Below are 20751 nucleotides of genomic sequence, written 5' to 3'. Positions count from 1 at the left end.
TTTTTGAATTCTTGCAATATTGCCTCTTTAAAAATATATTTGGACCAAACTACCCAAACGTGAACGTTTTTTCATCTTTTTCTGCAGAAATTCATAGTCAAGTTTTGGTCATTTTACAAAGGCTACATCACAGGAATTCAGATTATCTGTTATTCAGATTATCGAGTCTTGTATTGTTAAAGATATTTGAACATGGACGATTTAAGAAAGACACTATAAAAATTTGAATTGTCATGATTGGCTAGATTTATATAACATAGAAAATATGTTAACAACAACCCCAATAAAATGATATCTCTCCTGAGCAGTAAAGTAGGCTTGTAAAATGGAACATTGAACTGACATTGGATATCCAGATCTATAGCATGCATTAGTGCAGCATTAGTAAACAAAGAGAAAATTCCAGCCCTCTGAATCAATGGATGTGCTGTGGTCGGCAAGAAAGGTATACACTGCTTTGTTATATAGTTAACCCGTAGCCCCCTAATCTAATTCACACATAGGTCTATTGCTTGACATCATTGTTTTGGTCTTTTATTTATAAAAAAAATAAATAAAGACATGTAGCCTATCTTTAATGCACAGACCTCCAGATATTTAGAGATCTGTGTGGCTGAATGATAAGTCAGAAAAAAAGAACATGGCCAAAGTTTTTTTTGTTTTATTGCTCAGCAGTAAAAAGTACAGTGTATACTACAGTACAAAAAATACATAATGTTGAACACTGCTCCACCGTGCCATTGAACATCTTGTGAAATATCCACTTTGAGCGTGCAAAACTACAAGCCCAGCTGTGAACATCCGATGCAGTAGATATCAATAAGTTGAACAAAACCATTATTCAACATTGACTTCCAAACCAGTGATTTAAGAACAACACCTCACAACGCAGAATTTTTTTTTAGCAACGATAGAGGCAGGCAGCATTGATTACTGAATAAAACTGCAACAATGCAAAGTAAAACCATGAAAGAAGAAGGACCACAGATTCAATAATTCAACAAAATATTCAAATGCGTTTTTTTCATTGAACTGCCTCTGTATGTGCTCACAGTAAATATTCAGCATACATTATTTATCTCAGTATTTTCATTGGTCAAGATTTCTTATGGCCTTTTACATATACCTGGTCCAGCAGTTAATTCTAAATCATTCGACATCTGTACTTCAATGAACACAGTTTGCACTGATGGACAAAAATTTTACTTATGGAGGGAGACGCTTGGCAGGGTCGGTCTAATTGTTTTCTACAGGGTCGAGACACTCTTTCTCAAATTGGGCCACAACCAGTAGTCACTCCATTATACAAACAGATCAAGAGACAGATGGCAGACAGACAAGCACACACACACACACACACACACACACACACACACACACAGACATACATAAAATGAAATAGATGAAATTGAACTGAACGTGATACAAAGTCTTATTTGACTTAACACAACAGTAATAACTGGTTGAGGGGCAGCACATACAACATACAACATATCTCAACTCACTTTTGCCATTTGCACACTCACACTTGCACACAGACACAGACACAGACACACACACACACACACACACATACACACACATATGCATGCATGCACAAACAGGCCATTCATACACACATACTGATATATAAAGAGCCAACAACAACTTGACATAAGGAATTAAGACATCTATGTGGTCCCTCTTAAGAGAAGCTGGTGACACATGAGGGGGAAAGCCATTTTAAGTCGGTTCCATTTGATCGACAGATGCACCACGCCTTCAAACTGTTCCCCTGCTGGATGCACGCCCCAAATCAACCATGAAGTCTGTTCAAATTAACCATTACCATCACCATAACCTTTACCTTTCTACTAAGATCTGGTCTAACATATTTTGTCAGAAACCTCTGTACCCCCCCAAGTACATAGGTGCAGAATTCAAGTTCAACAGGCTAAGTATTTTGGGATTGATTTGAAAGAAAAAAAAGAAAAAAAGAACAAGAACCGCTTTAATGTTTTTATAGCACATTTCTCTCTAAAGCAGAATTCAAGTGGCAACATCCACAGTGCACTCACCACCAAGCCACTGTAATGAAACGAAACCACATATACTCTGTATTTTATAAAGACATAAAAACCTTTATCACAATTAAGCCTTTGTAGAAAATGTACATCAGAAAAATATGCGGGCGCATCCTCATAGTAAATAGTGTCTGTTTACATCGCTCTTCTTTCAGTCTGCTCTTTGTGTTTTTAATATACAGTATAAAGTCAAGTCTCTGAATATTTACCACATATATAAAATAGACAACAACAGCAGGGAAAAGAGGAGAAAGCAATCGGGGGAGACTTTTATTTTGACAGTCCAGTCCACCAGTGTGTCTCTCTCTAGATGTCAGAGGCTTTGTCTCTGTTGATGAAGAGCGTCTCCTGGCAGAAAGGGTTAACCAGGACCACACTGCTGCCACTGTAGTCTCCATTAGGGGGTAGGCAGGTCTCATGCTCCTGCAAGCACACACACACAAAATGAATATAGGTGCCAAACAGTTCTAACAATGACCATGATTCATGATTCACGCTTCAAGCCTCACCATTAGGCACACACAGCAGCCTGCTGTATCTAAGAGCTAAGTCACTCTACAGGCAGCGAGCGGGGTCAGGTTTAGCGTGGAAGCAAAGAAAAAAATACGGCTTTGGTAAACCTTGGGCTTTTAGAGAGACGGTGAATAAAGATGTCTGACAAAGCTAGATGAACAGAGATACAAAGGGAGACGGAGGGGGAAGATGTAAAAGCTTCACGAGAGGAGAGACAAAAGGGAGGGATGACTCAGAAGAAACAGCACAACAGAGGGAATTGAGAGAGAGAGAGAGTGTGAGAGAGAGAGAGAGAGAGAGGGAGAAAGTAATGTAAAAATGGTTGTTGGTGGTGAGTCAGCAGTAAGACAGTGCTGGAGGGAGGTGTGAATGTGCAAAAAAAACAAAATGATTTGTTCTGCAGGGAGAGTCACGAGAAGGAAAGGGGCTCATTAATATCAGCAAAATCCAAGCCAATCAAGCTGTAATATTGTCGTATCGGTTTATGATCATGGCGTCATTTGCGTTTCTCCTAGAGCACTGTCATTTACCTAGCACCAGGGAACTATGGGGCAGCTGCTCTACAGAGACAGGTAAAGCGGGGAAACAACACCTGGGTGTCACCAGGAGCATCCTAAACATGATCCAACCTCAGCATCCCTCTCCTGCCGCACCCACACATGGCAAAGGAATGGAAATTGAGCGATGGAGGGAATAAAAGAAAGGAGACACAGTGGCATGGTCAGTGAAATGGTCACCAAGGAAAAGATGAAAAAAAAAAATACCCCAAACAAACAGAACAAAGCAACGACGAATCAAAATAATATGGGAGGAGGGAGAGTGAGAATGTGGCTTTAATACTGTCGCTATGCCAAGTTCAACAAATGCCACTGTTGTACTGTACATTTTACAGCAGATGGCGCTGTAAGGCACCATCTGTACCATGTACAAGCTGATGCACTATTTTCTATAAATGTGAAGGAATTGTGCACCTTTGCACTGCCACTGTTCTTGAGCTAGGATTCATGGGCATCAACTATGGCAAGGTGTGTTTTAGAAAAAAATCTAATTTGCCCTCAGAGGCACTAACAACTGTTTTTTCAAGGTATGGCAACCATTTGTTGATTATTTTGATAATCTACCTAATATCCCCCCAGAATGAGTCCTCTGATAAACAATCCTGCTGAGTCCCCCCCCCCCACCCTAATTACTGATTTTCATTTCATTGATGTGTTTTTTTGTTTGTTTCTTTTTGTTTGTTTGTTTGTTTGTTTGTTTTGTTTTTTCTTGTTAATTAATTTCTTTGCTTTGGTTGTTATATGTAGCGTTGTGTTGAATAACCAGAAAAGTGGTGATAACACTGTTTGAAACTGTGAATTGTACTTTATCAGTTGAGTTTTCACCAATAAAGAGATTTGTCAAAAAAAACTATGGCAAGGTGTGGCACATGCCTTACGGCTTACTTTAGCCTAAGTGAGTCCAAATTTAATCTTGTGATTTTTATCATTACAACGGCAGCTATATCTAAAAAAAAAGAAAAAAGAAAAACGCATATGGGGAGTATTCAGGACCAATTCCTCCTCTAAGCAAGACAGTTTGTTGACCTATGTCTAGTAATTTATCATACTGACCAAATAATAATATGTTTTCAGTCACTGCTCCACTGCCAAGAAATTTAGTTGAGGCAGGTTTGGAAGTCTTGATGGCATAAGATATAAAATGATATTAGATTACTTTGCCATAGCTCAGGATCTAGCAAATTGATGCCCCTGCCAGGACTTCATAAGCCCTGAGAAATAAGTCTTTAGAAAGTAAACATTCTTATCTACAGTATACGAGATTTTCCTGAATTTTGATTCAAGATAATCATTTAAAAGGTATTAACAAGGTATGCAAATTTGACAATTTTTTCCCTGCTCAGAGCAGCACCCCTGGAGCTGGTAGGGATTCAGCGCCTTGCTCAAGGACACTTCAGCAGGACGGATGCTTGCTGACACGGGGGCTTGAACCTGAGTCCTCTGGTTGAAGGCCGTTTTCCTGACTCACTACACCATCCTGCTGAGTAACACTGAAAGCAGACTTCTTAAAACGTCAGATAAATGCTCCCCCCCTCCAGTGTGCAGTGCTGTACAGTAATAGAATCAGTGTCCCAGCAGTTTGTACCTCACTCTCCAGAGTGTGAATCTCTCTGGGCAGCTCCACAGCGTGTCTGCTGAAGTAGTCCATGGTGATGGCGTTGTTCCAGTAGCTGAGGTTGTTCTCCTGACTTGACGACTTCTTCTTCCTCCTCATACAGCACACAGTCAACAGCACAGCTAGAGGCGGGAGAGGGAGGGGGAAATGAGGTTAGTATAGTAGTTAGAACAGCTGCTTCTTCAAAATAGCCTCTGAAAGCACCCACCCACACCGACTGCTCAGGTAGAGCTTGACATGTTTCAGGGCGCCATGCCATCGTGTTAGAACAAATTGTGCTTTAAAGGAAAAATCCACCCGAAAACACTTGAACACTGTTAAAAAAAAACAGCTATTGGCCATGTATCTTGCATTTCAAGGCCCATTTTGTTGTTTTCTTATTCTCGCAAATCTAGACAACATGGCGTCACATCAAGATATTTCCAGCGCAGCTATAATGGAGTTTAATAGCAGAATTTTTTCAACTATCTAAAACATCAATGGTAAATGTCAGGTTCTAGTTTCAGTCCCTCGGAATCAAAGAGCGAGGGCTTCTTTCTAGAGCCACCATTTTGCACCGATGTTCAACAATCATACAGGGAGAAATCCATCATAGAAGAGGCAGAGACATCAATTTCAATTTCTCCACCGACAGTAGACTCAATAGACCAGAATGCAATGCAGCCACAAGACATGTTGCGTAAAGGGCATGACTCTCACTTTATCTCAACTGGGAAAACTCTCGCTTGCTGTAACTATGCTATCGCTATTAGCTTTCTCCACCTACATGTACTGAATGCAGCAAGATCTGGGGGTTTTCTGTGGGTTGTCGAAAGGCATTCTGGGAAATTGGGTACACCAAAGAAGTAAATCACTTCATCAGAAAATAACTCCTGGAACACACTGAACATCACAGATTGATAATGTATAACTGTAAGAGTGCCCAATTTTCCTTTAATGTGAATATTTTGTATGGCAGTTAATGGACTTTAAACCACGGTGAGCCAAAACCTTAAGCAATTTGACAGTTTCTACACTCATTAGGTGTAATCTTTTTCAAGCTGCTCCGACTAATTACTTACAACATGAGGACACAGGCACACTGATGGCCAGCACAATCCACACAATGTCCATCTTGCTCAGGCAGATGGTGGCGCGGGACAGCGGGGAGTCGAGAGTGGGACCCGAGCTGTTACCGGGCACCCAGGGGTCGCGGGTGGTGGCGGGCACCAGCCTGTTCAGGAAGTTCCCGTTGGCTGTGGAAGGAGGCTCCGGGGGGGACGAGCCGTTCCCCCGAGAAGGAGGAGTCTCCTCGACGGAGCTGCCGTTAGACAGCAGCCCTCCGTCTGCGGTAACGTTCCCCAACCAGTGTCCTAGAGAGGCATTGTCTGTGGCGTTACCCTGAGGCGGAAGCGGCGGGAGAGGGACACCCCGCGCATGACCTTCCTCAACAGCGGTGTCGTTGGTTGCAGTGTGGTTGTTTGGGATGGCGGTGGGACTGGGCTGCGTCTTGGGGCTGGGACCTAGGCCCAGGGTTGATGTGGAGGGAGGGGTGGGCGCAGGGGAAGTAAGACTCTCCGGTGGGCTTTCCATCGGCGGGACAGACTCTCCCTCCGGCTCGGCCACTAGCTCCATGGTGGGGGGCTCGTTGATGTCTGGGTGCACCTCCCTCACAGTGATGGTGTGGGGTGGGGCTTGCTCCCTGAGTGTCGGGCCTAGTGCAGCGTCAGTGTCCACTGAGGAAGAGGAGGAGGTAAGGGAGGAAGGCTGCAGCTCGGTAACATACTGCTGACTGGGGTCGGTGGGTTCCTCCATACTCAACTTCTGAGGCTCTACATGGTGTGCGGCTGAAAGCTCGGGTCCCAGTGTGTCTCCTCTTTCTGAGGCGGAGCTGGACACAGAAGCTGGGGAGTTTGGAGCCCCCCTGGCAGCAGATTGAACCTCTATATGTGGGGCAGCTTGGCTGGGAGATTTCGGACTGTTGCTGGCCTGGTTAGTGCTGACAGTATCTGGGTTATGGGCTTGAGGCACCCTGACCAATTTGTGCATGTGGCCCTGGTTGACGACATCAGAACCTGGCTCCTGGGGCCGATTCACATGGCTTTCAGTCACATGACCTGGCTTGGTACTCGCAATGCTCACAGTGTTTGGACTGACAGTGTTTGCGTCGTGAAGGGGAGGGTCTTCATGAGCCAGGCTGGGGGTGAGGGGGGTTTGGGTGGTGTGAAACCAGCCCAGATAGGGGAGTGCCACAGTGGGGACGATGATGTTTGAGGGTTGAGCGGCTCCTTTGGAGGACCATTCCCCGCTGCTGGAGCCTTCCTGATGCCAGTCCAGGTGGGAAAGGATGGGGGCAGAGAGGGGGCTGCTCTGGGCGGCTGCCATGGAGACAGAGTCCTGGGACGTCTGGCTGAGGTACAGCTCCTGTGCTGATGACACCAGTCCTACTGGCAGTGCTAGGAATGCTAGAACACCTAGAGAGAATGAGAGAGAGATGATCAGAAAAAACAGACTCAACAGCTGTTAACATTATCATACAGTGTATCATTTTAGTATTATGAATTATCAGATCAGTCCCTCTAAGTGTGCGTGTGTGTGTGTGTGTGTGTGTGTGTGTGTGTGTGTGTCTATATGTCTGTCTGTCTGAGTCAGCATGTCTGTCTGCCTATAAATCCTTTCTCCCAAGGCTCCCTGCTTAGCATAGACACAAAGTGTGCAGCCCAGCAGCTAGAATTGACTGCTCAGGTGTTCAGGAGGAGCCTCTAGCCTTGTCTTGCATTCATTACAACCATCAGCCTTTAATCAACTGCACCGCTGTGTTTGTCACTCGCCTAGTTTAACTAGATTGCTTTATTAACCTCATTATGCACTCGATGAGTTCCACAGTGTGTACCAGTGTATGTGAGGTGGCAGCTGGGATTGGGAGGATTTGTTAAACAAGGCTGCAGCACTAACGTTACTATGCAGAAGTATTAAAGTCTGCTCACTCTCCACCGAGGGCATAAAATAACCAGTGATTATTTGATTCTCTGCTAACTCAGGGAGACGTCCCTGAAAACGCTGCGAGAAATCTTAATCATTTTGTCATTTAGTCTAACTTCCTTTAAACAAGTGAAAAATGGGCTGAGATGACCTCACTTTTTTCCAGTGCAGTTTCACTTGTTTTGATCATTTTCTTCAAAATAACATAGATCAATACACTGTTATCAAAATCATGTCACTTGACAAATTGGATTGCATTGGAAACAAGTGAAATGATCTCACCCAGATTTTTTCTCATGTGTCTCAATACTGGACAAAAGGACTTAGTCAGATATTTTTTGAGATATGTTTTTTTTTTACAGCAAACACAAAGGATAGATTCATGACAGTAAGAGCCTCAAAATACTTAACATGCTGAAACCATTTGAGGGAGCCTGACAGATTCACTTTGTCTAGCTCAATCCCATAAGGAGGCTATGTAGTGACAAGCCATTAGCAGCTGCCTGTGGGGAATATCGGTCCTATTACGCTATCCCAGACAGCAAGAAAGTCAAAGAGGGAGGAACGTGCAAGCCCGTGCTTATTAATTTCCCCTTTGCTCCCTCCCCACCTTCCCTTATTGACACTGTTAAACACGGCTAACGTGAACACATTAGTGAAGCTCCCAGTGGGCGGTTCTATGCAGACCAGTGACGAACAGCACATTAACTACTGCAACACTAAAGCACCGCACCAAAGCTCCTTTCTGTACTGCATGAGAGGGAGAATGGGCATTATTATGTAGACTGTTTTTTCAAAGACATGCCTCCAAGGGTCTGGCAGAATAGAAAAGAGGACTGATGTGAAACAGACAAAAGAAAATGAAAGATACAGTATATGGCAGAGTATATGTATGGAAGTGAAGAGGTGGCTACGCGTCTGTGCAATAGAGCGCTTAGAGAGAGTAGGAGGGAGAGAATTAAGTATAGCAATTAAGACTGCATTGTTTTGGTCATGGATGGTACTCATAAAAACCCTGGAACAATACGGTACCAGGCAAAACGCAGATTCTAAAAGCCAGCCATGTGACCTAGATGTTGTGGCCGTCATTTAACCATGGTGCTCCCTCTGTAACTATGGAAACCAAGTTTCCATTTCCAGGGGGACAGGAAAGGAGGAGATGGGAGATGAGGTGAGATGAGAAATCTGTTATACATACAGAGAGAGAGAAAGGGTAGAAAGGAACAGAACGTAAAAAAAATGAAAACACAACTCAGGATTAGTGAGAAAGGTGAAAACAGGGATTTTTTTTTTAACACTAACTGAGACCAGACCAGAGTCAACACCCAATATCTCAATTTTTTTTTTGCAGCAGAAAAACTCATTTTCCATCACATATGACGTGTGTACTCCTCCTCCTCGTCCATTGTGGGAAACCAAACACGCCACGCTAGAACCCTAAAGCACCGACTATTTAAACTCAGCCTCTGAGTCATTAATCATATTCCCCCATACTCAATCACAGACTACCACTATAGAGGGTCCAGCCCCTGTCTTCCATTAACCAAGCCTGTCACGTCCCTAATCCATGGAGCCCACTCCAGGCCCATAGCTGAGGAGATAACACACATGGCTAGCCTTGATTTATGACTGCTCCTCTTTCCTGAGATGATCCTGAGGCAGGGAAACCGAACACACTCCTAACCAACCTACACCAGCTGAAGCATTTGGCCTGGGCAACATGGACACTGGCTCCGTTATTGTTGCATTAAACGCTGACTTCAGGCAGGAAAAATACATCATACATGTCTCTGTGTAATGTGGAGTCCTACAGCTGCAAGCAGGGTAGAGCTGATAACTAACTACAGTGTGTTGTCCATTGAAAAGTGTGGAGGTTACTGTTTGCTGACCTGTCTACAAACACTTACAGTCACTTTGAACTATTGTGCACGGGGGCCAATAGAGAGCGACGATGTTTACCACGCTGCGGTTTGGCTTCAATCATACCTTCAATCAGTACCCAGCTCTCGCTGTCACAACCTGGCAACCCGACACTCTGCTGCTACTGAATAAAACATGACGCCTCGACTCCCTTCACAAACAAAGTTAACATTAGAGATGGGTGAACTAAATGCTCTGGCACACACACACACACACACGCACACACACACATACTGAAACACATGCACAAATTCATCTGATTTGTCTGGGCTGGTTGATCTGAAACGTAGCATAAAGTGCGTGGCTTCCCCCTGATCTGTAACAAGCACGCATATTAATATTCATCTGTGGCTTTGCAGTTTAGTCAAATGATGTTTTATTAAATATCTCATCTAAAATGTTAAAGGGGGCAAAATGCTTTTTAAGTTAGTTTGTGCCAAGACATCTGGTCGCCAGCATATTCATTAGCACTGAATACCCAGTAGGTATAACCTTGGCCTTTAGATTCTGTGCCAGACATTGTGTCGGGTTGTTAGGTTAATCAATTTAGAGAACAACACAGAAGCTTTTCAAAGAATTCTGCTGATGTGTCTTTGTTTCGTATGCGAGGCTCCTTCTTTAACTTTGGCTGAGTTTCTCATTATTAAAGGTTATAAGTGTAAGGCCATATTGGAAAGAGTTGAAAGAGAAAAGCACTTGGGCAGCGCATCTCTGTGCCCTCTGCGTGTGTGTATATATGTGTGTGTGTATTTCCATGCGCACCGTGTTGCACGAGGACGCAAAGGGCTGTAATTTGTCACAGTGGTTGTGCGTCTCGCTGATGGAGTGAGAGTGTAAGCAGGGCAAACACAGACAGAGCGCCTGGTCCTGCCTCCACATAGACATCCAGTGGAGGAGCAGGCACAGGGAGTGAATTAACAAGAGAAATGATTGAAAAGGCTGGAGAAGTGAACTGAGCTTTATGAACATCCATTATTAAGTGAGTTGAAGCACAGGGAGAACATGAGGAAATGGGATGGAAGAGGGAAAGAACAGAGAGGTCAGACGGGGTGAGAAAAATGTGTAGAGGAAGCAAGAAGTGTAGGTGTGTGGAAGGAGTGTGGGCGTTTCGTCAATGATGGGCCACAGACGAGAGCAAAGGCTTGGGCCGAGGACGTTCGAGGGCAAATGAGGCATGAGAGATGAATATATGAGTCACCGGATATGTTTTTGCAACATTATTCTTGCTAAACAACTCTCTCCCTGTCAGCATCCTTTTTTCATCATTGTGCATGTCGGCTGCTTTTGGCCTGTGTGCACAGATAAATTAGCACATGACATCTTCTCACAGACACAAAGGCACAAAAAGAGTCAGTCCATTTTCAATATGGATGACTTGAGAGGCCTGTTAGGGTGAAGCTCGCTGAGGACGCAAACAACAAATGGCCATGGATGTTTCTCAGTCTTCACTCACAAAGGACAAGAAAGGGCTTGAAAGATGTGACTAGATTTCAAAGGTGGCCGATGACATGTGACTTTGAATTGAAGGTCTTCCTCCTTGTCTTTCTATTATATGTTTTGTAGGATGGGAGGGGGACAGGCAGCAAACACTGTTATCACTGACACCAACCTGTTGCCATCCCTCGCTATCTATGTCACCCAGCTGATCATCTCATAATAGCACATGCTGATAGCATGGAGAAAAACGAGGTCCAGGTAAAATTACTGTGAAATTACGCCCTGATTTATGTGACTGATGGAGCCTACCTGTTTTCCATTAACTAAGCCCAGGATGTATTGAGGGATGGGCAATTTATGCAGTAAACCTGCTGAATTAGGACTCTTTTGAATGCATAAGAAGCCAGTGACATTCGTGTAAGTCCTCCATTGATGGCATCGGGGACATCAATAAATCATGTTGCAAAGCAGCATCCTGCACACTGATCCAATGCCGGCTTTGTCCCACCAATCACTCACCATTAGACTCAATGTCAGTGGGACCAGGGCCAGAACGGCCGCTACAGCCTGTCATTGAATCTAAAGTTACACTGGCGAGATGGTAAACAACATAACATTTAATCCCGCTGATGAAATCCTGCACGAAACACCGTTATTGCCATGGCTCCACTCATAAGCTACAGACTCCATTCCAGAGGAATAATATTGTTGAGGCACGCTACATCATGAATCCACCGGCCTAATCAATCATACTGGAGAATCCACTTAGTGTGCGGTGGGCAGGCTATCAGTGGTTATCCACCAGCCTGGCTGCATGATCAATCCTGAGGGGGGGGGGGGGGGGGGGGGGCTCCTCGCTGTGGAGGGTAGGGGATAGAGGAGATTCATCTTTTCTCCAGGGGTCACCTCCCGCTGAGCACAATGGAGAACTACTAGGGCTTGAATGTGCGGTGAGAATCTGCCTATGAAGCGGCCGTCGCTGCTGGTTGTGCTGCATCATCAACGGGCAGTTGGCAGTCACACCATTCGAATTGGACGCTCTGAAAAAGCCAAAAATAGAGGCTGCGAAATCATCCATCAATAACACTTGAGTCCTGGTGTCTGTTCTTCAGGCTGTACCTCTGAACTGTTACTGCTCCGTCCGCTCCCTGCTCAGGCTGCATGACGGGGAATAAAGGGAGCATGTGTATGGGGAACCAAATGCACACATGCTATGAGAATCTGGCCAAGGTCACGGGCATAAATGAAAAAAGGTGCATTCCAGAATAAGAATTTGCAAAAAAAGACATCACACCTGACACCTACTAAACATTAAAATCTAAGATGTAAATATGGTAGTTTTTAGGGATAGTAGGTAACTTGAGTCCTTTAGATGACAGTCCTTTACAGACTGTATCATCTATATTTAAGAGGTATTAGATTAACTGAATGATCAACTTCAGAATTATGTATTCCAAATTGGATTTATAATGTAACTCTTCAAATCTTAAACCACTTATCAACCCCTCAGTGTAAACAATGGGTGTCAGGAATATGCTTTAAACAAAAGAGCTTAGATGCTAGATGGACTTAAAGACACTGAAGCCCTGCCTGCTCACTCATTGCAAGTTGCTCTGAATAAAAGCGTCAAATAAATGCATAAAATGGAAAATGGAAAAGAAGTAAAGGGAATTATGTCCACATCATTAACAGATAGGCTGAACATGCATAGCTGCTACAGTTTGGAAGCCGTAGGGCACTGAACCACAGCCGGCGATTAAGGATGTCCTCACCACCACTAAGCCAGTCCTCCACAGAGCACATTTAGGCTTGTTTATGCTAATCACCGACCACTCTATAGCGGACATTGCTCCATGGGATTCCCCCCAGATCCACCAGGGCAAATGGAGAAGGCTTTATCTACAGAGCCCATCAGCATACCAATGAGCCCATATCACACTATACCAGCACACACACCAGGCTTCTGCTCCGTAATACAAAATTAATCCACATCTCACTTTTGAGGATAAAAGCCTGACAGACCCAAATCAAAGAAATCATAAGGCTTAAACCGAGAGCTTTGTTGAAGGTAGTCCAAGCCTTTCATTTTAAGCTTTGACGTGCCATCAGAATGGCCGATTGTAACAGATCAGATCCATCAGCTTCAGGCGCACAAAACCCTTTATCAGCAGGCCGACTGGCTGCTGTCTGACTAACTGCTAGATTGGATTATCACGCATGGCCAGACCAGGCTCTTCAAACAGTGACTCAAATGGACCCATTACTACTACTACCCAGCAAACAAGCCCTTTTGGGTCCAATGTGGAGCCACTGTGGGCTGAAAATTGGGCCCCTTGTGGGCCCCAACGTTTGGGGACCTACTGGGCAGCCCACACCAAGCACAAAGCTGCACGGCTTGGTGTGGGCTGCCCACTAGGTGTTTTTTCCCCACAAAAAACCCATACAGGGCCCATAGGTGGGAAAAGACTGTGGGCCCTGCATGGGCAAAGCAACAGTGGGCCCTTCGTGGGGTTAGAGTGGGTTTGCCCCAGCCCACACTGCCCACAAAAACCACACAGTGGCCCTGCAAGGGCTTGTCTGCTGGGTACTACTAGTACTACTATTACTACTACTGCTACCACCACTACTACCAGTACTACCGTTATTTTGAATACTCTGTTTTATACTGTTGAAATGCACTTTGTACCCTTGTTATTTTAATTATGTGAAGCACTTTATAACTCACTGTTTTGAAAGGTGCTATATAAAAATTGGTTTACTTACTTACTTACTATCACTACTTTGACTACTACCACTACTGCTACCGCTACTTTGACTACTCCTACTGCTATCACTACTACAACTACTACCACTACTACTTCCAATACCCTTACTATTACTACTGATGCCACCACTACTGCTACCACTACAACCACTACTACTGCTGTCACTACTACTACCTCTAACCTTACTACTACCACCACCACTACAACTACTATTAATACCACTACTACTACTACCACTGTCACTACCACTGTTACTGCTACAACTACAACTACTACCACCACTGCTACTGCTGTTATGACTACTAGGCTACTCCTGCCACTACTATTACTACTGCTAAAATACAGCATGTGTTAACTGCCATGTGATTGTTATTGAAACTGTGTCTAGTTTGGGACAATACACATTTGTGTTACTTTACAACATATCTCAATAACAACATCTCAGTATGTGACATTAACAGTTGTGTTGAAAGGTGACACATATAGCTAATATGCTATATGCTAAACTCAGTGTCCAGTTATAAAAAAAATGGATGAGTCAGTTGTTAATACATCTCACTGTCCATCCCACCCAAAAAGAAAACAACAGCTTTTCCTTCCTGATCAGTGCCTTTGTTGGAGCACACTCATCTTTCATGTAACCCTTCTCCAATGAAGACCCTAACATTCTTCATTCAAAAGTGCTTGCACAACTAAATTCCTGAAATATGAAGATAGACCATTTTGATATTCAGTCTCATGGGAAGACAAATGCGCATCCTAGGTGTATAAATAGAGCGCCATCTTTACAGTAGCGCAAACAGACAAATTCCTCTGGTTTGCTCCTGGGCGTGTTCGTCTGCCAATCTGGGTAGAGTGTCTGTCCCATGGGGGGGGGGGGGGGGGGGGAGAGGGAAGAGACAGATAGGGCACATCCTGTGGACCGCTGGGACCGGCCTGGAGGAGGACCAGAGGGGCGGAGTGGTGGAGAGGCGGAGGGGGGGGGGGGAGGCCGCTACAGATGTGAGCCCAGAGATAAGAGCACAGGCTATCGCAACAGCAGGATAATGGCTTCCTGTTTGAATGCTCCGCAAAGTGTTTGTCAGGTTACAGCGGCTTTGAACACGGACATGTTTATCTGAAAGTCAGGCAGAGAGAGAGAGAGAGAGAGAGAGAGAGAGAGAGAGAGAGACAGAAAACAAGAACAACTAAGAGCGCTTGTGTTTACTGGGATAATGATTTAGTAGCCGTGACTGGGGGTTTGACAGCCTGCGAGCCGCACAGGAGCCAGATCCGACAGGAAGGAGAAACACTAAACAGGAAGTTGTCTGGAATCAGGGGAGAACACTGAGCTGCAGGCCCGCAGTTAAAAAAACTCCACATAAAGCCACAGACTCTGCCAATGTTACCCACCCACAGAAGATTTCACCATTTTCACCAGTGTTAGTGGCTTTAGAAACAGCACAATCTGTTGCCGCCGCACTATAATCATATGAGGCAAGCTGAACTCAGATTAGGGAGATTTCTCAAGCCATATCCTCATTTCCGCTGCTCGCTAAACGGTCTCTCAGATAAGGTGTTTTTAGAAGCTGACTTCAAAATGCAATTTGCACTTCTGGAGAGGAGGTATTTGGAAGCAATTGCCTTACTTGTACGGCATCGCTTTGAAGACTGAGCTGTTAGGCAAAACTCAATTTGCTACAAACAAATGGTGAGTCCTCCCGTTGGTTTCAGGTGTACAATACACACACACACACACACACACACACACACACAGGGATTTGGAAGACAGAGACTGCAGATGACAGAGGAAGAACAGTACTGAGGGTGACCAGAGGAAACAAGAGAAGGAAGGAGAGAAACTTCCCGCTCTGACGGCTGTCATGATGCGGCATCATCCATCTTAGTTCTCTTCTATCTCTCCTCTTGCCTGCAGCCTGAGTATGTTAAGGCACATCTGTCTCCTGCAGATGGCTGGTCCGGAGAGAGAAATGAGAAATGTCTCTGTACCGCATAGAGACACAGACCTCAGGTGGGCCTCTCAGCTCCGCACACTGGCAAAAGGCAACCTGATGGAAGTGTAATATGCCTGAGGAAACTCCAACTGAAAATAGGAGAGGGACAGTGAGCCCTCTGCTATGAAAGATTGGATTTAACAGGAGAAAACTCAAAATGAGGCTAAAATCTGGCCTTGGTCTTAACATAAACCACTCTATACTAGGCTAGTCTACGCTTTCTACTCAGCCTTTCCCACTTTAGATTAAACCACTGCAATATGACCTCGCTCCACCTCTGCTACAGCTTAAAGCACTCTGCCCATAAGCAGTCCAGTCCAAGTTCATCACTTCTGAGGGATTGAGGCAGATTTGTCAGAGACAGCCTTTAGCTCCGCTGCCCTGAAGCGGAGTCTGGGATGCATACCAGATATCAGCAGCCTGTTTAGCTAACTGTCCAGGAGCCTGGCGGGGCGCAGCCTGGCTCCTATCTTCCATATTCATGTGACATTCTGCTCTGGTAGGCTGCCAGAGGTTTGTACCTCCGCTCCCCCAGCCTCGCTACCAGCTTCAGAATGTAAAGCAGCCCAGACTCCATCATAAAGGAGTATGGAAATATAACTAGAACTGAGGGGATACAGTACTGTATGTGTAGCCTCTATCTGATGTCTACAGTCTGTGACAGTGGCTCCCAAACAGGGGTTCAGGGGGTCCCCAGCAAAATGAGGAATAGTTCAATCACTTTATTCTCTAGATGTTAGACCAGTGAGTGTTACGGTCGTGACCATACCCCCGGAAGATTCCCTAGTGTTTCCTTGTGTTTCCCCTTCCCTGTGTTCCTAGTGCTCCCCTGTCTGTCTCTCTCTCTCGGTCTATATTTTGTTTGTGTGCGTATTGGTGTGGGTCTCCCTTCCTTCTCCTGGCTCCCGGCTCTGCTCATCCTGCACCCCTGTCTGCAATCGGCTCATCACCTCTCCCAGTCTGCTCGCCTGCCTCTCATCAGCTCACCTGCCTGCAGTATATCTCCCCCGGCTCTTCAACCATTCTTCGCCAGATTGTTGTTTCAACCACAGTGGTAGTTACGCTTCAAGGCCAAATCTAGTTTAAACTCCTAGTGACTTTGTCTCTTCCTGTTTCCTGTTATTAACCAGCCTCTCCTGTGCCCCAGGATCATCACCCACCTGCCTGTCTCCCTGCCTGCCTGCTAGCAACCTCCTAGCCTCCAAGCTACACCTGCCTGCCACACTTCCCCTCATCCCACGCTCACGCCAAGCCCCGCTCCTCCTCACCATCACTCCCCCTCGCAGCCACCGGATTCCCGTTCCCTGCCATCAGCCCCTCATCCAGATCCTCCCTTACAATAAAACCTTTCCTTTCCAACACCACCCTGTCCGTGTCCTGCGTTTGGGTCCCACCTGTGTTCATAACAGTGAGAGAATGTGGCAGGACTCGTGGTTAGATAGAGCCTCCTTGAAGTCACAATGAAACCAAATTTTGAGAGCATCTTGCTTCCTTAATGTGATGAATGTCGTGGAGATACTGGGGCGGGACATAACATGGGGACGGATCATTCAAAAGTGTAAACCAATGGGATATCAGTTAGGGAGAGAAATGCTGTTTTATTTGATGGGAGGGGCGGAGGGGCGGGATTGTTCAAAAATCTGTGCTGATTTTATTTGTTGAATTTATATTTAGCCTCCTGGTACACAATGAAGTCACCACTAAGGGATTTTTTGTTTTTTTTTAGGAGGTAAAAGTAATGAGATATTGACATAAAAATACAATAAAATATATTTTTTGTGGGTTTTTTTTGGGAATAAATTGTCAAATAGGTGTATGATATGATGGAATGATTCTAATCTTCTAATGATTATAACATTCTAACCTGGAGGGGGGGCAAGTGAAAAAGGAATTTCCCTACAGGATCAATAAACTATCACATTCTCATTATTATGAAGAATGACTAGCCTGATAAGAGATTTCACTCTCTCATTGCTATCTCCCTCTACAGTACAGACAGGCAGCAAACATCTTCTCAGACTGGGGAAGGAAAATAAATAAAATGGGGTTCTGTGGTCTAAAGAGACTCTATTTGGAAGTTCGGGAACCCTGGACTGAACTATGACGATGTGTGTGTGTGCTGGTCTATATTCCAGACGGCTCTGGTCCACTCACTCAGCAGCTGGCAGCGCAGGACCTGCAGGCTTGTCTTCATGGTATCATGTGGTCCGGCTCCTCCTCCACAGTGCTCATGGTTCTCTGGTAGAGCGAGAGAGAGAGAGAGAGAGAGAGAGAGAGAGAGAGAGAGAGAGAGAGAGGTAAGATGAAACTTGGCACTCAGGTATCACAATCAAATTCCAGTCATGGTCAAGTATCACTGTGATATACTGTGATTGTGTCTGAGCATGCTGAAGTAGTGTAGAGACAAAATAGGAAGATTGAGGGGATTGTAAACAAGACTGTGCGACTTAAAGGATACGGCCGGTGTTTTTAAATACATTTCTTAGCGTCAACAAATCCTATGAAAACTAGAAGGGCACTCGGCGAGCGCAGACCTCCGCCAAGGTTCGTGCTATTATTGCTTGTTCGTGAGTCGGATCCAGAACTATCAAAATTTAACGGGTTCTTCCATGGCCCATGCTACACCCTTCCACGAAGTTTCATGAAAATCGGGCCAGTAGTTTTTCCGTAATCCTGCTAATAGACAAACAAACAAACGGCACGGAGAACATAACCTCCTTGGCGGAGGTAATAACAAAATCAACAATGCATTTGCTCTACTCCCATTACTTTCCGACTTCCCACGAACCATTTTTAGCCTTCAAACCGGAAGTCATTGGCTCCAATTGTAAGCTAAAAACCTTTAAATACAGCTCACAAAGACATAGTTTCAATTTTTAAAATCGCTAACTGTTACCATGAAAAGTCAGGCTATTGTAGTTATTACCAAATCAAATGGGAACAAATTCTTCATTACGACGGGGACTATTTTCGGTGCTACGGAACTACTTTCCTGAGATGGAAAACGTGTTTACGGTCGGCTTATTAAGTTGTTTGAGGAAAAAGTCGTTTTTTTTTAATACAATGGAGTTCTATGGCTGCTGGGACATGAGGCTTCATTGGGCACCGACATGGACGAGACTTGTTAGCAAAACAAATTCATTGCTGATTTTGTTATTTTCATAGGATTTGTTGATGGTAAGAAATGCATAAAAAAAACACCAGCCTTATCCTTTAACGCTGACAATTTAACCCCCGCAATAACTGGCAGACAACAGTAACACCTCTCACGCTGGATAAAATGAAGGCCTAAATAATATGACACCGTAAAATATCAGGTAATGGCCTGTGGAAACCTGGCCTCAGCTGCTAGGCTTTAAATCAGAATTGGCATCCTGCGGGTTGGGCTGGTCAGTAAAACCAATTATGGAGCATTAAACATTGACCAGTAAGCCTTGTACTAAGACAGCTGCTGCTAGTGTGTCAGTGAGACAAATTCCCAAGGGAACTCTTTAGGAGAGCGACTCACTGATGGCCTTCTGCTAAATGAAAGGCCACACACACATCTTCTTTCACCGCTGGAGTGTGTGTGTGCATGTTTGTGAACATGAGCGTGTGTATGCCTTCTTTTGTTGCCATGCCTTTGGGTAATACACACATACCCACACCACACACACACGCAATTCACATAAACCGTAACATACACACACACACACACACACACACACACACACACACCTGAGCACCCCTCACCCTACCCACTGCATGAATAATCTGTTGTGAGTGTGAGATGTGAAATTGGATTCGCGCCCCCCTAGGACGAGGGGTCTGGTTCCAGGCAACCTGCGTGTCTCTGGGAGAAGTGTGAGATGAGAGGGGGAGACAACAAAAGCGCAGGGTGCTGATCCTTTCATAAGGCGGTGCTCCTCCTAAATGGAGCCCTTCACTCTCTGAGGACGGAGAGGAGGTAACACACTGCATCTACATCACTGATGATATTGTTACCAACCTGAACAGCTCTGTAAATCAACACTAGGCACTAACAGAATGTTTCATGGGTTTTGAAAACTGTGTTTAATAAGCAAGGATGGAGGTAACAAATTGTATTTACTCTCGTTACTGTAGCTGAGTGGCTTTTTTGTGTACTTGTACTTTTTGGGGGTATTTTCATAAGTCATTAATTTTAATTAATTTGACTGAAGTATTAATTTAACTGAAGTATTACTTATGTGACTGAAGTATTATACTTCACTACATTTTAAAATCGCATCTATTACAGAGCCTCTTCAAGTATTGCATCAAAAACTAGCCTAACTGTAAATTGCAGCTGAACATGCAAGCACATGGAGGAAATGTTGAGTTACCAAACTATTTTTCCATGATAGTGGCTTGGTTAAATATCCATCCAGTTACGGTATTACTAGTTTGTGTTTGCCTGGTTGTTGTCTAGCTAGTTTGATCATCAGTGAAATAATACTACTGAAAAATGGGGATGGGAATTTAAAAAAAAAAAAATTCAGAATCTTATTTTTAAAGTGCTTAACATAGTCTACAATGAAATATCACATATTGAAGTCTGTCCCCTCCTTTTTCCATTACATGGGAAAGATCATAATATGTAAACAATGTCTGTTTTTGTGTTGTTAATGTTAGTGTTTTTTTAAACATAGATTTTAAACTTTTACTTTGACTTAAGTAGATTTTTACACCAGTAATTTTACGTCTACTTAAACAATATTGCAGTAAAGTAACAATACTTCCACTTGAGTACTGTTTCCATTTCCAATTTTCGTACTCTCTCCACCTCTGATAGAAGGTGACCACAGAAGGGTGTAGGGTTACTATACTGCATTTTCCTTGGCAGAAAGATGAATGTTTGTTGTGTTTGTCAAGTGAAAATCAAAAGCACCAAACACTGGACACAGCATCTTATCACAGCTTGGCTAG

General features: G+C 44.3%; 1 protein-coding gene across 2 annotated transcripts in view; it reads right to left on the bottom strand.

The window, feature by feature from the left end:
• Positions 1–645: 645 nt before the first annotated feature.
• tmem108 (transmembrane protein 108) overlaps positions 646–20751 on the bottom strand; it is a 43428-nt gene continuing 23322 nt past the window's right edge. Inside the window, exons 2-6 of one of the 2 annotated variants that reach the window (XR_011785226.2) lie at positions 17980–18063; positions 5810–7201; positions 4719–4870; positions 3107–3220; positions 2305–2486 (exon numbers count right to left, since the gene is read on the bottom strand). Coding sequence is in view for 1 of the 2 variants with exons in the window: in XM_071915045.2 (XP_071771146.2) it covers positions 2370–2486; positions 4719–4870; positions 5810–7201; positions 17980–18019 (1701 nt within the window). In the remaining variant the exon portion in view is untranslated. Of the gene's footprint in view, positions 2487–3106; positions 3221–4718; positions 4871–5809; positions 7202–17979; positions 18064–20751 lie in introns of both variants that reach the window. The other variant, XM_071915045.2, reaches the window with a different exon arrangement.

The sequence above is a fragment of the Centroberyx gerrardi genome, chromosome 22, assembly GCF_048128805.1.
Source record: "Centroberyx gerrardi isolate f3 chromosome 22, fCenGer3.hap1.cur.20231027, whole genome shotgun sequence".
NCBI classification, from domain to species: domain Eukaryota; kingdom Metazoa; phylum Chordata; class Actinopteri; order Beryciformes; family Berycidae; genus Centroberyx; species Centroberyx gerrardi.
This window is presented reverse-complemented; position numbering and strand designations above follow the sequence as displayed.